Source organism: Nerophis ophidion, linkage group LG28 (assembly GCF_033978795.1).
Source record: "Nerophis ophidion isolate RoL-2023_Sa linkage group LG28, RoL_Noph_v1.0, whole genome shotgun sequence".
In the NCBI taxonomy this organism is placed as follows: Eukaryota; Metazoa; Chordata; class Actinopteri; order Syngnathiformes; family Syngnathidae; genus Nerophis; species Nerophis ophidion.
In genome coordinates, this window is record NC_084638.1 from 16,970,553 (window position 1) to 16,989,973 (window position 19,421).

Here is a 19,421-nt window from a genome sequence, read left to right on the forward strand (position 1 = left end):
ACAGTCAGTGGAAACTTGTTAGGAACCGCCTCCTCCTGCCCCGGAAGAAACTCTTCCTCCTGAGTAACCCAGAGATCCTCCTCTTCCTCTTTAATGTGGGGGGGCTGTGGATCCTCCAGCCGCTGAAGGGGACGTTCTTCTTGACGAGCGTTCATCTGTTGGACGTCCGCAAGACAAAACAAACAAACTTCAGATCAGACGTGTCAAATTTTTTTAGTCCATCAAATATAATATTTTCCAAGTGGACTGACACCAATTTGTGGTGATGTTCTTCTACACATGGAATAATCATCAGTTATTGATTATTATGAATTGTGTAATTGATCTTGTTTTCTGCATTTACATTAATTATTGATAAAAAGTAACAACTTATAGAAAACCTCCTGCTGGGATTTTAATAGAGTCATGACTGCATGAAGTCAGTCTGAACGTATAAAAGTTTCATTGTGCTGCAGCATCAAGTGACGCCAACTCGCTCCTCCCACTACCAACCTACCAGCCAACCTTAACGTGCACCTCCAAAATAGTCCCACCTCACGTCAACGGTGACCAGGACTGCAGAGCTGTGGTCAATTGGCTTTACTTTTACACGCAATATCTTATCCTTGTTCTTCCTTCTACAAAAGGAACATTTTTAACCCAACAGAAAACAAACAGAAGTGCAGCAAAGCACTTGTAACAAGTGACAGCGAGTGTGGCCGTGCGATAGTATGTTGGTTGAACCTCACCCACACCTTAAGAAATGTGCTGGCGTCAGAATATCGATATATAAAAATAAATAAATATATACATATTTTTTTAATATTTGGATACCTCATGATTCGACTATAAACAAAATTTTGATGCAAATTCATTTTGTGTGCTGTATATTAAAGCTATTTTAACATTTATTTAATTAAATATTTATTCTAGTCTGACTGAATAAGCATCACTAACAATTGTGCAAATAGTGTATTCGTAATAACAAACATCAGTTGATTTAATTTCCATGATATGTCCGCCCGAATGCAGCTGAGATAAGCTCCAGCACCCCCCTTCGCAACCCCAAATAGGGACAAGCGGTAGTAAATGGATGGATGTTATCAAGGTAATAGAAGTGCGTGCAAACAACATAATTTGTATTTATTGCTAATAAAGATAGCACCAACACAAAGTAGAGTACTGCAATGTATGTGTAATAGATTATATTACACTGTCATAAAAAGTTATATATATATTTTTTTATCCTGCAAAGCGTCTTTGAGTACACTGAGAAGCTCTATAGCAAATAAAATGTATTATTATTATAATAACATGTGACTTATTCCAGACTTAAATTACGAGACGTTCGTTCCTTTCTAGTAACAAATATTTAATGATGTTAAGCGTGACTGTAATATACAAAAAACAGTTAAAGTATTAAATAAGTCAATAATTCTCATAGAGAACATATAAAATACACTCCTCAAAAAAAACGCTCGCATCTGCTACAAAGGCCTGCTAACGCTGGCACGTTAGCTTCGAACAACATATCAGGTAAATAAGATAAATAAGATAAAAATATATAATTTATATTACCTCATAAGCCGCGTGTAGAAGAGAGGAGTGGAATATATTCTTCCTATTGTTACACCAGCAACTCTTAAATGGGACTTTTTCTCTTGTTCTGTGGCCGGGCGAAGGAAGTGTGCACCACTCACTATTGTCCCAGTAAAACACATGCTCGGCCAACATTTGTTCCGCGGTTGAGAACACCTCGATGACGTCACACAGGAGGAAGAACAAAACAAGATGGCGTCTGACGCAGAATACGTTGTTTTTGTTATTATGGTTTCTTGGTCTTAATTACAACGTACATGTGCACATGTGTGTATTTTAAAAGAGTAAACGTCGATTATTAATTGTTTGTATGCGGATACATTAGTCTGAGTGCACTTTGACGTGCTAGCTTAGACTGCTGGTTAGCTGCTAACAAAGAGAGGCGGAAGTGATTGATTGATTGATTGATTGATACTTTTATTAGTAGTTTGCACAGTACAGTACATATTCCGTACAATTGACCACTAAATGGTAACACCCGAATAAGTTTTTCAACTTGTTTAAGTCGGGGTCCACGTTAATCAATTCATGGTACAAATATATACTATCAACATAATACAGTCATCACACAAGTTAATCATCATAGTATGTACATTGAATTATTTACATTATTTACAATCCGGGGGGTGGGATGAGGAGCTTTGGTTGATATCAGTACTTCAGTCATCAACAATTGCATCAACAGAGAAATGTGGACATTGAAACAGTGTAGGTCTTATTTAGTAGGATATGTACAGCCAGCAGAGAACATAGTGAGTTCACATAGCATAAGAACAAGTATATACATTAGAAGTACATTTGACTTGTTTATAATCCTGGGAGATGGGATGTGAATGGAGGAGGGTATTAGTAAAGTGTTGAAGTTGCCTGGAGGTGTTGTTTTAGAGCGGTTTTGAAGGAATATAGAGATGCACTTGCTTTTACACCTGTTGGGAGTGCATTCCACATTGATGTGGCATAGAAAGAGAATGAGTTAAGACCTTTGTTAGATCGAAATCTGGGTTTAACGTGGTTTGTGGAGCTCCCCCTGGTGTTGTGGTTATGGCGGTCATTTACGTTAAGGAAGTAGTTGGACATGTACTTTGGTATCAGGGAGGTGTAGCGGATTTTATAGACTAGGCTCAGTGCAAGTTGTTTAACTCTGTCCTCCACCCTGAGCCAGCCCACTTTGGAGAAGTGGGTTGGATTGAGGTGTGATTTGGGGTGGAGGTCTAAAAGTAACCGGATTAGCTTATTCTGGGATGTTTGGAGTCTAGATTTGAGGGTTTTGGAGGTGCTGGGGTACCAGGAGGTGCAAGCGTAATCGAAGAAGGGTTGAATGAGAGTTCCCGCTAGAATCCTCAAGGTGCTTTTGTTGACCAGAGAGGAGATTCTGTAGAGGAATCTCGTTCTTTGGTTGACCTTTTTGATCACCTTGGTTGCCATTTTATCACAGGAAAGATTAGCCTCTAGAATGGAACCTAGGTAGGTGATCTCATCCTTCCTGGTGATAACAATGTCACCCACTTTTATAGTGAAGTCACTGACCTTCTTAAGTTTGATATGGGACCCAAATAGGATGGATTCCGTTTTACTTAAGTGTATGGATAGCTTGTTGTCAGCGAGCCAGGTGCAAATATTGAGGAGTTCAGCACATCGACACATCAAAGCAGAGATCCAATGTAAGTGTGAAGTGTTTTTATTGTGTGAACATGTCTACTTTACAAATGATGTGAGTGTTGGTGAATCAGCGACTAACTGCTGCCGTTGAAGAAATATTTGTGATGTTAGAAAAAAAAAAGATAGCACAGTACAAGGAGGAATTTTGTCCAACAAAAGAGGAAAAGGAGCGACAACATCAACTACTGGACGCTGTTTTCAAGAAACATCAAGTTGTGTTACACATCTATCCATCCATCTATCTTCTTCTGCTTATCCGAGGTCGGGTCGTGGGGGCAGCAGCCTAAACAGAGAAGCCCAGACTTTCCTCTCCCCAGCCGCTTCGTCCTTCTCACCCTATCTCTAAGGGAGAGCCTTATTTCGGCCACTTGTACCCGTGATCTTGTCCTTTCGGTCATAACCCAAAGCTCATGACCATAGGTGAGGATGGGAACGTAGATCGACCGGTAAAATCAGAGCTTTGCCTTCCGGCTCAGGGCGCCACCGATCCGCCTGTCAAACTCACAATCCCCTCTTCCCTCACTCGTGAACAAGACTCCTAGGTACTTGAACTCCTCCACTTGGGGCAGGGAACTCCACCCTTTTCCGGACGAGAACCTTGGACTCGGACTTGGAGGTGCTGATTCTCATCACAGTCGCTTCACACTCGGCTGCGAACCGATCCAGTGAGAGCTGAAGATCCTGGCCAGTTGAAACCATCAGGACCACATCATCTGCAAAAAGCAGAGACTTAATCATGCAGTCACCAAACCGGATCCCCTTGACTGCGCCTAGTAATTCTGTCCATAGAAGTTATGAACCGCATTGGCGGAGCCCAACCCTCACTGGAAAAGTGTCCGACTTACTGCGGACCAAGTTCTGACACTGATCATACAGGGAGCGGACTGCCACAATCAGACAGTTCGATACCCCATACTCTCTGAGCACTCCCCACAGGACTTCCCGAGGGACACGGTCGAATGCCTTCTCCAAGTCTACAAAGCACATGTAGACTGGTTGGGCAAACTCCCATGCACCCTCAAGGACCCTGCCGAGAGTATGGAGCTGGTCCACAGTTCCACGACCAGGACCAAAACCACACTGTTCCTCCTGAATCCGAGGTTCGACTATGCGGCATAAACTCCTCTCCAGTACACCTGAATAGACCTTCCCGGGTTGGCTGAGGATGCTTATACATATTGACACAAATACAAGAAAAACACTAAACCTCAGATGAATGCTTTTGCAATGGTAATTTGATCTTTCTCAACACCAAGTGGCCACGATAATTCATGAAGTCAAGCTAATGGCACAGAAAATTGAATGATGCGGACACGTTTGTTACTGGATGCTTTCTATCAGACTTCTGTTTTGGAGACTTTGTGTACGTATTAAGCAACTATAATTCTTTGATATGCTTAAATGTGCTGTTTTAGCTTAGCTGTTGTGTAGCTGCTAGCTCCTCGTAGCCTACAGCAGGTGTGTCCAAAGTGCAGCCCGTAGCTATGTTTTTAAAATCAATCAATCAATCAATGTTTATTTATATAGCCCTAAATCACAAATGTCTCAAAGGACTGTACGAACCATTACGACTACGACATCCTCAGAAGAACCCACAAAAGGGCAAGGAAAACTCACACCCAGTGAGCAGGGAGAATCCACATCCAGTGGGATGCCAGTGACAATGCTGACTATGAGAAACCTTGGAGAGGACCTCAGAAGTGGGCAACCCCGACCCCCCCCCCTCTAGGGGACCGAAAGCAATGGATGTCGAGCGGGTCTAACATGATGCTGTGAAAGGTCAATCCATAGTGGCTCCAACACAGCCGCAAGAGATCAGTTCAAAGCGGATCTAAGACAGCAGCGGGAGTCCCATCCACAGGAAACCATCTCAAGCGGAGGCGGATCAGCAGCGTAGCGATATCCCCAACCGATACAGGCGAGCGGTCCATCCTGGGTCCCGACGAGCGGTCCATTCTGGGTCTCGGCTCTGGACAGCCAGTACTTCATCCATGGTCATCGGACCGGACACCCTCCACAAGGGAGGAGGGGACATAGGAGAAAAAGAAAAGAAGCGGCAGATCAACTGGTCTAAAAAGGAGATCTATTTAAAGGATAGAGTATACAGATGAGTTTTAAGGTGAGACTTAAATGCTTCTACTGAAGTAGCATCTCGAACTGTTACCGGGAGGGCATTCCAGAGTACTGGAGTCCGAACGGAAAACGCTCTATAGCCCGCAGACTTTTTTGGGGCTCTAGGAATCACTAATAAGCCGGAGTCTTTTGAACGCAGATTTCTTGCCGTGACATATGGTACAATACAATCGGCAAGATAGGATGGAGCTAGACCGTGTAGTATTTTATACGTAAGTAGTAAAACCTTAAAGTCACATCTTAAGTGCACAGGGAGCCAGTGCAGGTGAGCCAGTATAGGTGTAATATGATCAAACTTTCTTGTTCTTGTCAAAAGTCTAGCAGCCGCATTTTGTACCAACTGTAATCTTTTAATGCTAGACATGGGGAGACCCGAAAATAATACGTTACAGTAATCGAGACGAGACGTAACAAACGCATGGATAATGATCTCGGCGTCTTTAGTGGACAAAATGGAACGAATTTTAGCGATATTACGGAGATGAAAGAAGGCCGTCTTAGTAACGCTTTTAATGTGTGACTCAAAGGAGAGAGTTGGGTCGAAGATAATACCCAGATTTTTTACCGAGTCGCCTTGTTTAATTGTTTGGTTGTCAAATGTTAAAGTTGTATTATTAAATAGAGGTCGGTGTCTAGCAGGACCGATAATCAGCATTTCCGTTTTTTGGGCGTTAAGTTGGAAAAAATTAGCTGACATCCATTGTTTAATTTCATTAAGACACGCTTCCAACTGACTACAGTCCGGCGTGTTGGTCAGCTTTAGGGGCATGTAGAGTTGGGTGTCATCAGTATAACAGTGAAAGCTAATACCGTATTTGCGTATGACGTCACCCAGCGGCAGCATGTAGATGGGGGGTGTTGAAAATGTGGGATTTGCGTGTTGGTCCGGGCAGCGGCCGCTATGCCCTGTTTCGTCATTGAACCTAAGTCTTTGGCTTGGTAGGCGGGACAGAGAGCAAGGGAACAATGTGGGACAGCAATGGTGTCCATCTTATACCATGCTAGTTGTTGCAATGAAAGGTCAACGTGATCAGCCACACCCTGAGTTCCAACTTATATAGGAGTCAAAGGCCTCCTTGTCTGAGTCGTCTGACTGGTGATCAGGTCGGGTGGCGGTACATACGGACGCAGCTCAGTCAGCCAGGGCTTACACTGATAGAACAGTTGGAGCAGTCCTTGTCCTTCACTCCTTCCCGGGAGGAGGCGTACCCAGTAGATGTCAGCCATTGCTGGTACTTCCAGCTGTGGTATGAGCACGAAGGAGCCTTTGTGGTGGTGTTGCAGCTTGGTGGTCGTGCCATCAGGTAACACCAGGAATGTTCCTTCTGTGAGATATTGACTGGTGCTTTTTTCTCCCTGGACTCCGACTTCATATCTGGTGTTGTCCTTCAGACCTCGGCCAAGAAGCCACATAAACAGTGGCAAGAATGTGGGCGATAAGAGTGTATGTGCGTGGGCATGAACCTTCACCCAGTTTCAACTGGAACTCAGGACATATGATTAGTTGCATGGTCTATTCTAATCTATATTAAACATTTCCTAATCACTTCATCCTTCATTATCTTAATTACATCCCAACTTTAACTACCTGTAAAAATGAGTGACTTATCCTAGTCCCTTTGTAAATAAAATGTTTTCCTAAATTATAGTCTCCTCACTTGAACCAGATAGCCATTAGGACAAAAGACCCTGCGAGGACTTTGCCCTTTAAAAGGGAAAGCCAAAAAGGACAGTTTTAAGATGAATTCATCGCATTTACTTTGAGGCATTTTATTATTATGTTCTTGTTACTTGAGGCGGTATAGTTTGGTTGGTAGAGTGGCCGTGCCAGCAACTTGAGGGTTCCAGGTTCTATCCCAGCTTCTGCCATCCAAGTCACTGCTTTTGTGTCCTTGGGCAAGACACTTTACCCAGCTGCTCCCAGTGCCCCCCACATTGGTTTAAATGTAACTTAGGTATTGGGTTTCACTATGTAAAGCGCTTTGAGTCAGTAGAGAAAAGCGCTATATAAATATAATTCCCTTCACTTCACATTATATCTTCTTGTTGTATTTTCTAATTTCAAGGGGAACTGCACTTTTTGGAATCATTCACAGTCCCTATGTAAGTAAAAGTTAAGGTCCCAGCGGTAGTCACACACTAGGTGTGGTGAAATTATCCTCTGCATTTGACCCATCCCCAACATCACCTACTGGGAGGTGAGGGCAGCGGAGGCCGTGCTCGGGAATCATTGATGCTGAGTGCCAAGCAAGGAGGCAATAGGTCTGTTTTAAAATGGTTCTATTACAAACCCCGTTTCCATATGAGTAGGGAAATTGTATTAGATGTAAATATAAACAGAATACAATGATTTGCAAATCCTTTTCAACCCATATTCAATTGAATGCACTACAAAGACAAGATATTTGATGTTCAAACTCATAATCTTTATTTTTTTTTGCAATTAATAATTAACTTAGAATTTCATGGCTGCAACATGTGCAAAAGTAGTTAGGAAAGGGCATGTTCACCACTGTTACATCACCTTTTCTTTTAACAACACTCAATAAAGTTTGGGAACTGAGGAAACTAATTGTTGAAGCTTTGAAAGGGGAATTCTTTCCCATTCTTGTTTTATGCAGAGCTTCAGTCGTTCAACAGTCCGGGGTCTCCGCTGTCGTATTTTACGCTTCATAATGCGCCAAAAATTTTCGATGGGAGACAGGTCTGGACTGAAGGCGGGCCAGAAAAGTACCCGCACTCTTTTTTTACAAAGCCACGCTGTTGTAACACGTGCTGGATGTGGCTTGGCATTGTCTTGCTGAAATAACCAGGGGCGTCCATAAAAAAGACAGCGCTTAGATGGCAGCATATGTTGTTCTAAAACCTGTATGTACCTTTCAGCATTAATGGTGCCTTCACAGATGTGTAAGTTACCCATGCCTTGGGCACTAATGCACCCCCATACCATCACAGATGCTGGCTTTTGAACTTTGCATCGATAACAGTCTGGATGGTTCGCTTCCCCTTTGGTCCGGATGACACAATGTCGAATATTTCCAAAAACAATTTGAAATGTGGACTCGTCAGACCACAGAACCCTTTTTCACTTTGCATCAGTCCATCTTAGATGATCTCGGGCCCAGAGAAGCCGGCGGCGTTTCTGGATGTTGTTGATAAATGGCTTTCGCTTTGCATAGTAGAGCTTTAACTTGCACTTACAGATGTAGCGGCAAACTGTATTTAGTGACAGTGGTTTTCTGAAGTGTTCCTGAGCCCATGTGGTGATATCCTTTAGAGATTGATGTTGGTTTTTGATACAGTGCCGTCAGAGGGATCAAAGGTCACGATCATTCAATGTTGGTTTCCGGCCATGCCGCTGACGTGGAGTGATTTCTCCAGATTATCTGAACCTTTTGATGATATTAGGGACCGTAGATGTTGAAATCCCTAAATTTCTTGCAATTGCACTTTGAGAAACGTTGTTCTTAAACTGTTTGACTATTTGCTCACGCAGTTGTAGACAAAGAGGTGTACCTCGCCCCATCCTTTCATGTGAAAGACTGAGCATTTTTTCGGAAGCTGTTTTTATACCCAATCATGGCACCCACCTGTTCCCAATTAGCCTGCACACCTGTGGGATGTTTCAAATAAGTGTTTGATGAGCATTCCTCAACTTTATCAGTATTTACTGCCACCTTTCCCAACTTCTTTGTCACGTGTTGCTGGCATCACATTCTAAAGTTAATGATTATTTGCAAAAAAAAAAATGTTTATCAGTTTAAACATCAAATATGTTGTCTTTGTAGCATATTCAACTGAATTTGGGTGGAAAATGATTTGCAAATCATTGTATTCCGTTTATATTTACATCTAACACAATTTCCACACTCATATGGAAACCGGGTTTGTACAACGCTGAAGTGCAGGCCCCCATCTCGCTACCCAGCATATGCCTGTTATATGATTCTTTAATTGTAGGCCTTTTAAAATCACGTCTTGTGAAATTATGTCTGAAAACCTTTTTACAAGTTGCCTTCATGTCCATTAGGACTTTTCCAAGTATAAAATACCATCCACCTTAAACAGAATATTTTACTTTGAAGGTAAACTAGATAATTTATTTAGTGTTTATGCATGACTTCCTGTGCTACACGGGCAGATTTTAGCTCAATTGAAACGCCTTGTTGTGGCGACCGCTAAATATAGAAGACAGGTGGTGGAAATTGACACATTGACTTTAAAACAAAAACGGAACGAGTCCGTCACCGTGGCGCCGCCGTTCCACATCTAAAGGAAATCCCCGGTTACACTTACAAACGTTGCTTGGTGAGATCATTGACGAAACCTAACTTCGGGTTCAAAGCACGAATTAACAGGAAATACACTTTCAATCCACAGTACTCGCAGTGAGTCAACTTGACCACAAGATGGCGTCATATCAGCGACAACAACACAGAATACAGATTTACATTGTAAACAACCTAATCTTTTCTCCAAGTGTATACATCAGTAACTGACATTAAAATCACAGGGGGCGCTGGAGCCTATCCCAGTAGCCCTCAGGCAGCAGCACAATTATGGCAATTTAGATTTTAGGCCATATTGCCCACCCCTCGTAAAAAGTGGTCTTCTTTTCCTGTGAATAATGTTGTAAAGAGCAGTGTGTTTGTTTTCAGGCCAATTCATATAATAACTTGTTTTTTTAAAGGCCAACTGAAATGAGATTTTCTTATTTAAACGGGGCTAGCAGGTCCATTCTATGTGTCATAATTGATCATTTCGCGATATTGCCATATCTTTGCTGAAAGGATTTAGTAGAAAACATCTATGATAAAGTTCGCACCTTTTGGTCGCTAATAAAAAAGCCTTGCCTTTACCGGAAGTAGCAGACGATGTGCGCGTGACGTCACGGGTTGTAGGGCTCCTCACATCCTCACATTGTTTACAATTATAGCCACTAGCAGCTACAGCTATTCGGACCGAGAAAGCGACAATCTCCCCATTAATTTGAGCGAGGATGAAATATTTGTGGATGAAGAAATTTAGAGTGGAGGACTAAAAAAAAAAAGGCGATTGCAGTGGGAGCGATTCTGATGTTTTTAGACACATATACTAGGATAATTCTGGAAAATCCCTTTTCTGCTATTGTGTTGCTAGTGTTTTAGTGAGATTAAATATTACCTGAAACTCGGAGGGGTGTGGCCACGGGTGTGTTGACGCCAGAGTCTCTGAGGGAAGTCACGGCAGCTGCAGCAGGACGCTCCGCTGATGTTTCTGGTAAGAGGCGACTTATTACCACAATTTTCTCACCGAAAACTGCCGGTTGACATGTAGTCGGGATCCATGTTCGCTTGGCCGCTCTGATCCATAGTAAAGCATCATCTTGGGGAATTTTAAACAAGGAAACACCGGCTGTGTTTTTGTGGCTAAAGGCTAAAAGCTTCCCACCTCCATCTTTCTACTTTGACTTCTCCATTATTAATTGAACAAATTGTAAAAGATTAAGCAACACAGATGTCCAGAATACTGTGTAATTATGCGATTAAAGCAGACTACTTATAGCTTGGATCGGGCTGGAAAATAATGTCCGCTACAACCGGCGACGTCAAACGCACGCGTCATCATACCGCGACATTTTAAACACGACACTTGGCAGGAAATTTAAAATTGTAATTTAGTAAACTAAAAAGGCCGAGTTGGCATGTGTTGCAATGTTAATATTTCATCATTGATTTATAAACTATCAGACTGCGTGGTCGGTTGTAGTGGGTTTCAGTAGGCCTTTAAGTTCATGTGAACTTACTGACTGAATCTGGACATTTCTCAAGCATGTTTGTCATTTTTGTGTCCTGCAGACGTCTGTGAAGAACAACTTCTGCCTGAAAAACTTAGCGTAGCGTCAGGATGGTGAAGGAGGATCCATCAAAAAAGAAGACCAGGTGCCACGGACCCTCTGGCGTTTCCTTTTCCTCTTTGACACAGACCCTGAGGTCCTCTCCAAGGTTTCTCATAGTCATCATTGTCACTGGCGTCCTACTGGGTGTGAATTCTCCTTGCCCACAGGGTGTGAGTTTTCCTTGCCCTTATGTGGGCTTTCCGAGGATGTCGTAGTCGTAGTGGTTTGTACAGTCCTTTGAGACATTTGTGATTTAGGGCTATATAAATAAACGATTGATTGATTGATTGATTGAAGTATTATCAGTTTAAAAAACATTCTAAGTGTTTCCACAAGTACAACAAATAAGCACTTTTTTCTATACAACAACATTTCTTGAAGCAGTATCTTCAATATAAAAGGCATGTTGTGCTATCGGAGGGGACGGAAACTGACGTCAGACGCCACCTGGACCACCTGTTCAAAAAAGTTCAAGTACCAATGATTGTCACACACACACGTGAAATGTGTCCTCTGCATTTGACCAATCCCCTTATTCACCCCCAGGGAGGTGAGGGGAGCAGTGAGCAGCAGCGGGGGCCGCACCCGGATGGTTTTCCTGCGGGGCCACTACTTGATCATATTCTCATTTTTTATCATTTTTTTGTGGATTTACCATTGGCCTGTGGAGAAGTGGGACTAAAAGAGACAATTATCAGGGGGACTTGAGTTGGAGGCACGGTACCGCAAGTAAGCTGCGGCTTTCAACCTTTTATCACGTGCTCGTATGTGCATGTCGCTTCGTGCATGTCTCCTATGTCACTTTGTAAGTTGTAACACTAACAATAACAGTGCAAGACTAGGCCACAAGCTAAAACTAGTCTATAAATAAATAACATTTTACCATTCTTTATTCTGAAGGCAATCTATGTCGTGTGCTACTCCAGCATCAGTATCATCAACGTCCTCCTGACCGTCACCGTCAGCGTCGGGTTCAAAGCAGTATGACTCAATCCCTTGTTGGGGGTGGCCGAGTGGTCCTGCCACCTCCACGGCTGCCACGGCGCTTCTCACAGCATCTTCCCTTTCTGAATCGCTCCCACTGGCCTCTAGTCCTTCACTCTCACTTTCCTCATCAACAAATCTTTCATCCTCGCTCCAATTAATGGAAAAATTGTTGCTTTCTCGGTCCGAATCGCTCTCGCTGCTAGTGGCCATGATTATAAACAATGTGCGGATGTGAGGAGCTCCACAACCCGTGACATAACGCGCATATGGTCTGCTACTTCCGGTACAGGCAAGGCTTTTTTATCAGCACCAAAATATGCGAACTTTATCGTCGATGTTCTCTACTAAATCCTTTCAGCAAAAATATAGCAATATCGCGAAATGATCAAATATGACACTTAGAATGGACCTACTAGCCCTGTTTGAATAAGAAAATCTCATTTCAGTAGGCCTTTAATTTTATGTGTTGTACCATGTTGTGAAAAGACTCTAAATTGCTCAGTCATTGAAAATCAGACTTTAATTCTAAGTTTGCAGGATTGAAGTATCTTCTGCTGGCCAAAAATAGGTTCTGAAATTCTCCTGCAGGGGCATCATGCTTGCCCATGATGTTCTGTCATCAGGATCTGAATTAGAAGTACTTTATTAATCCACGAGGGCAAATTAAGATTTTTATCACAATCCCATTCAAGAGCAGACAAACATTAGAGGGAGACAGAACAGGATCGCTGACGGGTCTGCCAACTTCCGGCGCCCCTCACAAAAAAGGTCAGAAACAGGTAAACGCTGGGGAAGGGGTTGAATAAAATGAGAAAAAATATTCAGTCTAAGCCTGGGCCCCTGGACAGGTGGTCCAAACTGAGACCTAGGGAAGAAGAATAAAACCTCATAGCCATAGCACACATAAACATGTGTGTGAGAGGGAAACATCAAAGAACACAAAGGACATTAAAAGAGCAGAGCTGATGCAACCAGCTGCCACTCCAGCAATGCTATTTCTACATACTGCTACAGAAGTAAAAGTAAAACAACAAAAACAACAACAAATAACTAACCAATAATATATATTGTGCACACATAATTGCACCATTCATAGACAAGCAACCAAATAAAAACATAATTTCAGCTCTGCGGTGTTCCACCCCATCACCTGCTGGGGTGGGAGGAGCATGGCCAGAGAAATGTGCAGACCCAACTAAGCAACCAAGAGAGCTGCCCACCAACTCTCGGCCAGTGTCCAGTCCACATGGATGAGCGAGGATGTATGCAAGGAGACAGAGGTGTCCGATACCTGCTCATTCAGCCAAGACACTGTGAAGCTTGTCCGTCCCGGCGCTCAGCGCCAGCTCCACAGCCCTGTCTCTTCATCCGCATCTCCTCCAGTCTCTGCAAATGAACTCTGGGAAACCCAGCAGCTGGTCTCCATGGCCAAAAGGCTCCCGGTAGGCAGATCTAGAAGTTCACAAAAAAGCACCGCAGAAGTCATGAAAGTACCGCCTCTTGTCACACAGTCCCAAAGGTCCCCAACCAAAAGGCAAAAAAACCCCACATGAAAACAAGAGGAAAACAGCAGGAACACGAAAGGATGAAACAAGAGCACAGAGCTCCTGCCACCAGCAGCCACTACAGCGGCACCATCTTAATAAAATGCGTTTATGTTTTAGTAATGTATGTATAAAAAAAATTAACATCTTACCTCGGATTAAAAGGGAACAAGAATATGAAAATGAACAAGGTGTATCACCACAATTTCAACCACTTTTACGCTTCTGTCATTGTAATGAATGACGCACGGAGGCGCCACTAACTCCCATCGCATCATTTATTTTTTAAATGTTGATATTTTTTTAAACTAAACATTTACTGTAACCTAACAAAAAATATATATTTTCAGAATTCTGAAGTACATAAATCATTACAAAATAATTTTGAAAAATCGATTTATTTTTCATTTAAGGCTGCTGGACACATCTTTCAGGTTTGTGTACAGATCTGTGCCGTTTCATAATGAACACCGTATTTTTAATAACGTTTTTTTGTATGTAATGGTTTATGATGACATTGTTATTGAAATACAGATGACACAAAAGAACCATGGTAAGTAAGTGTGGCAAAAGGAAGGATGGCTCGCGGTGAGGGCGGAAGGAGACCAGGCGGAACTACCAAACATTTGGAGTGAATTTGGCGGCGGCGAGAGTATCTAAATCTGTTTTGGCGGTTGAGCATAAGCTGTTTTGTGACTGGATCGAGATGGAAGGGGATAGTGACGGGATGTATGAGGATAGTATGGAAATGGATAGGACTAGAGGGGAGAGAGGAAAGAAGGGGAGAGGAGGGAGTGAAGGAAAGGCGAGTACTAAAAGAGTGCATGAAGACGATGAAGAGGTTGATAAGAGGAAAAGGGTTATGATGGATGAATATAAGATAATTTATACATTTAAATCAAACCAAGATATGAATGACATTAGTTTGATGACTCTGGTTAAGGGATTAAAGAAGGACATTGGAGAGGTGGAGATAGCGAAGGTGCTCAGGGACGGACGGCTGTTGATTAAATGCAAAAATGGAGAGCAAAAGAACAAAGCAATGCGATTGCAAAAACTGTGCAACAAAATAATAAAGGAAAAAATCGAAGTGGGAGAACGGAAGGGGGCAAGAGGAGTCGTGACAGGAATCCCAAGAGGAGAAAATTTAGATGATCTGAAAAGAGAAATAAAAGGAGGAACTGTCACTACGATGAAAAGATTGATGGCATTTAGGAACGGTGAAAAGACTGAGAGCGAATCCGTGCTAGTGCAATTTGCAGAGGAGGTCCTCCCAGAGAGAATCATGATTGGGTATCTAAGCTTCTATGTTAGAGCTTACGTGCCACCCCCAGTACGTTGTTTCAAGTGCCAACGCTATGGGCACATAGCTAGTGTGTGTCATGCTAAAATGAGATGTGGAAGGTGTGGAGGGGAGCATGAATATGGACAATGTGGAGAAAATGAACAGGTCAAGTGTTGTAATTGTGGCGGGAATCACACAGCAGCGTATGGGGGCTGCATCATAAGAAAACAGGCAACAGAAGTACAGCAAATCAGAGTTGAACGAAATATTACTTATGCAGAGGCAGTTAAAATAAGAAATCAAGAAAGTGCAGAACAGGACAGAAGTGAAAATAGTTCAAGAAATAAAAAACAAGAGGCAGCAAATACAGGAATTTCCATGGATAAACTAGTTGTATTCCTGGCTTATGTAATAAATTGTACAGAACAGGCTAGAAACAAGACTGAGAAAATCAAAATAATTGTCAAAGCAGCAGCAAAGTTTTTAAATTTAAAAGAATTATCCTGGGAACAGGTGCAAGGTGAGCTACAGAGAGTAGACGAGACCGAGTCATGTTACCACAATCCAACGCCATGTTAATTGTTCAGTGGAATGCCAGAAGTCTGATAGCAAACGGACAGGAATTAAAGGGATATATTAATAATATGAAAAATAAACCACATATAATATGTATTCAAGAAACATGGCTGAAGCCAAAATTAAACTTTATAATAAAAGGATATATAACGATACGTAAAGATAGGAATGATGGGCAAGGAGGAGGATGTGCCATATTTATTAAGGAAGATATGCATTATTCAATATTAAAAGTAAAACAAGAACTAGAGATAGTAGGAGTAGAAGTATGGAATAATAAAGAAAGATACAAAGTACTAAACTTCTATAATCCATGCAAGAAATTAGAAATTCACCAACTAGAAACAATAATGGAGCACTGGAGTGGCAATATTATTTGGTGTGGTGACTTTAATGCACATAGCACAATGTGGGGTGAAAGGGATGACTGGAATGGGGATACATTGGAAGCACTTTTGGAGGAAAAAGAACTGGTGTGTGTGAATGATGGGTCGGGAACAAGGTTAGATGTCGTCACGGGTAAAGAAACAGCAATAGATTTAACACTAGTGTCACAAGGGTTAGCAGGAAAGGTGGAGTGGGAAGTAAATAAATACAGCACAATGGGAAGTGATCACTATCCAATCGTCATTCACATAAACATAAATCATAGGACAGAAAGCACTAGGATAGAAGGAAGATGGAAGTATAATCATGGTGACTGGGAGAAATTTAGGGAAATTACCGACATAACTTTAAAGGAAGTAGATATAAATCAAGATATTGAACAATTAAATACAGATATTACAAAGTGCATAATAGAAGCAGCCGAACAGAGCATACCAAGGAATAGTATAGGGAGAAGAAGGAAGATAGTGCCGTGGTGGACACAAGAGTGCACAGATGCAATACAAGAACGGAATAGAGCATTTAGAATATTGAGAAGAACACATAATTTCCAAGACATGATCCAGTATAAAAGGCATCAAGCTAGAGTAAGGTATGTTATTAAAAAAACAAGAAAACACCATTGGAGAACTTTTTGTGAAACACTAAATAGAACTACTCCTTTAAGCCAAGTGTGGGGAATGATCAAGAGAATGTCAGGGCTCAGAAAAGAACATAAAAATCATGTGATGAAAGATGGAATGCGGAGTGTGGTAGGAAATAAAGAAAAAGCAGAACTTTTAGCAAAAACCTTTGTTAAAGTGCACAGTAATGATAATTTGAAAAATGTAGAAAAACAAAAGAGAGAAGAAACAATTAGTGTAAATATTGAGGAAATGAAGGAAGACAACGATAATAGTTTTATCAACACTGTGGATATGACATTTTCTTTGGATGAAATGGTTCGAATTTTAAAAAAAGTTAAAAATACGACGGCAGGGAAAGACCTGGTGAGTTATCAAATGATCAAAAATTTAGGTAGCATCGGCAAAGAAGTGGTCTTGAAATTATATAATAGGATATATGAAGAAGGAAAATTACCAGATGAGTGGAAAACAGCTGTAATAATTCCAATATGCAAGCCAGGGAAAGATCCGGAAGAGGCAGGAAATTATAGGCCGATTGCATTGACCTCAAATTTGGGCAAAGTAATGGAAAAAATGATTAATGAAAGATTAATATATTATTTAGAGTCAAAAGAAATTATAAAAAACTACCAAAGTGGTTTTCGCAAAGCAAGAAGCACAAATGACCCAGCAGTGCAGCTGGAAGAGGAAATTAGAAAGGGACAAATAAATAAAGAAAGTATAATTGCGGTATTTTTTGACATAGAGAAAGCGTATGATATGTTGTGGAAACAGGGGTTGCTGATGAAACTAAATAGGATTGGGATTAGAGGAAGAATGTACAGATGGATAAAAGACTTTTTAACAAGTAGAACATTATTAGTAAAGATAGAAAATGAATATAGTAGAGAATACAAAGTGGAAAATGGGACCCCACAAGGGAGTATAATAAGTCCAGTACTATTTTCCATCATGATAAATGAAGTTTTTAGTGAAGTGGAAGGGTTAGTGGAGGTGGCATTGTTTGCTGATGATGGAGTGATGTGGAAGAGAGGTAGAAATACAAATTATATAGAAAAGAAGATTCAAAAAGCGGTAAATAATGTTCAAGACTGGGGGACGGCTTGGGGTTTAAGATTCTCTGTTGGAAAGACAAAAGTCATACATTTTACGAAGAGGAAAATACAAAACAAGCTCCAAATAAAACTCTATGGAGAAAACATAGAAGAGGTACAAGTTTTTAAATATTTAGGAATATGGTTTGATAAAAATATTAACTGGTCAACCCACATCAGCAAGATAATGGAGAAAAGTAAAAAGGTGTTAAATATAATGAGGGCTTTGAGGGGTAAAGATTGGGGGGCTGATAGGTTAACATTGAAAACAATATATATCACTTTAATTCGGTCTGTTATCGACTACGGATGCATTATTTATCGATCTGCTTCAAAAACTCTACTTGAGAAAATAGACCGGATCCAGTCGCAGGCGTTAAGATTATGTTGTGGAGCTACTAAATCTACTCCAGTGGCAGCATTACAAGTAGAAATGAATGAAAAACCTTTGGACATGAGGAGAGATCAACTCTCAGCAGTTTATTGGGCAAACTTAAAAGGATCCAAGCAAGGACATCCAACCCGTCAAGTGCTAATAAATTGCCAAGAAAAAGGGAAGAAAAAAATGAATAGTTTTGGGTGGATAATAGGAGATATATGTAAAAAAACACAAATTGACAATATTAAAGTGAGCCCTACAGTACCAATTCCTGCAATACCACCGTGGATGTATGAAAACCCAAAGGTAGACATGCAGTTACTGAAGAATAGACATTTAAATAGTTACCAAATAGAACAACGGATTGAGGAAATGTTTTTTGATAATATTATGATATACACAGATGCATCAAAAACTATAAATAGTAAAGTAGGAGCTGCTGCAGTTATCCCACAGAGAAATATAGTGTTGAATAAAAGAATTAGTGATAAACTATCTGTTTTTACGGGGGAATTGGTAGCAATTTATATGGCAGTTAACTGGATAGAGGAAAACAAAGCTAGGAAAGTAGTCGTGTGCTCGGACTCCAGCAGTGCATTGACGAGCATAAAAAACATAACATCAGAAACAAGACTAGATATAGTTTATGAAATAGTTCAGGCAATCTACAGAATAAATAAAGCGGGAGGTGTGGTAACATTTCTCTGGGTTCCTGCTCATGTAGGAGTTGAGGGAAATGAGTTAGCTGATAGATACGCAAAACAAGCAACCACTAAAACAGAAGTAAACATGGAGATTAAGCACAGTAAAGAAGAAGTGAAGAGCATAATTAAGATAGAACACAATAAAAAGTGGCAGGATAATTGGAATAAGGAAACAAAAGGTAGAGAGTTTTACAAAGTCCAGAGGAAAGTAGGTGTAATGAGAGGAGGGGGTAGAAATAGGAAGGAAGAAGACATTATGACTAGAATGAGATTAGGGCATACATATCTAAATAGTTCACTAAAATTGATAGGCAAACATACTACAGGGCTGTGTGATTTTTGCCACCAGATAGAAAATGTTGACCATGTCTTAATACAATGTAGGAAATATAATAGAGAAAGAGAAATACTGGAAAATAAGTTAGCAAAAGAAAATATTAGGTTAGAAGTGGGAGATATATTAGGATTGCATTCAGAAAACATAGGATATAAAGCAATATACACATATTTAAAAAACACTGGGTTAAGTAAAAGAATATAGAGTAGGGATCCACCTCGGTCCACACTCCATTACAGTAGGTGGCGGTAATG

The 19,421-nt window shown here is 41.1% G+C and overlaps 2 protein-coding genes across 6 annotated transcripts in view; one reads left to right on the forward strand and one right to left on the reverse strand.

Moving 5' to 3' along the window:
- LOC133545299 (gastrula zinc finger protein XlCGF57.1-like) overlaps positions 1-19,421 on the forward strand; it is a 229,705-nt gene that overhangs the window by 145,931 nt on the left and 64,353 nt on the right. The window lies entirely within an intron of this gene.
- LOC133545301 (oocyte zinc finger protein XlCOF6-like) overlaps positions 1-19,421 on the reverse strand; it is a 126,717-nt gene that overhangs the window by 23,771 nt on the left and 83,525 nt on the right. For 2 of the 3 annotated variants that reach the window (XM_061890742.1, XM_061890741.1), the window contains exons 1-2: positions 1,558-1,738; positions 1-155 (exon numbers count right to left, since the gene is read on the reverse strand). The exon at positions 1-155 is cut by the window's left edge and continues 68 nt beyond it. The exons of the other annotated variant lie outside the window; for it this stretch is intronic. In XM_061890742.1, coding sequence (XP_061746726.1) covers positions 1-155; positions 1,558-1,713 — 311 coding nt within the window. In that variant the 5' untranslated portion in view covers positions 1,714-1,738. Of the gene's footprint in view, positions 156-1,557; positions 1,739-19,421 lie in introns of those variants that run through there. 3 annotated transcript variants of the gene reach the window in all.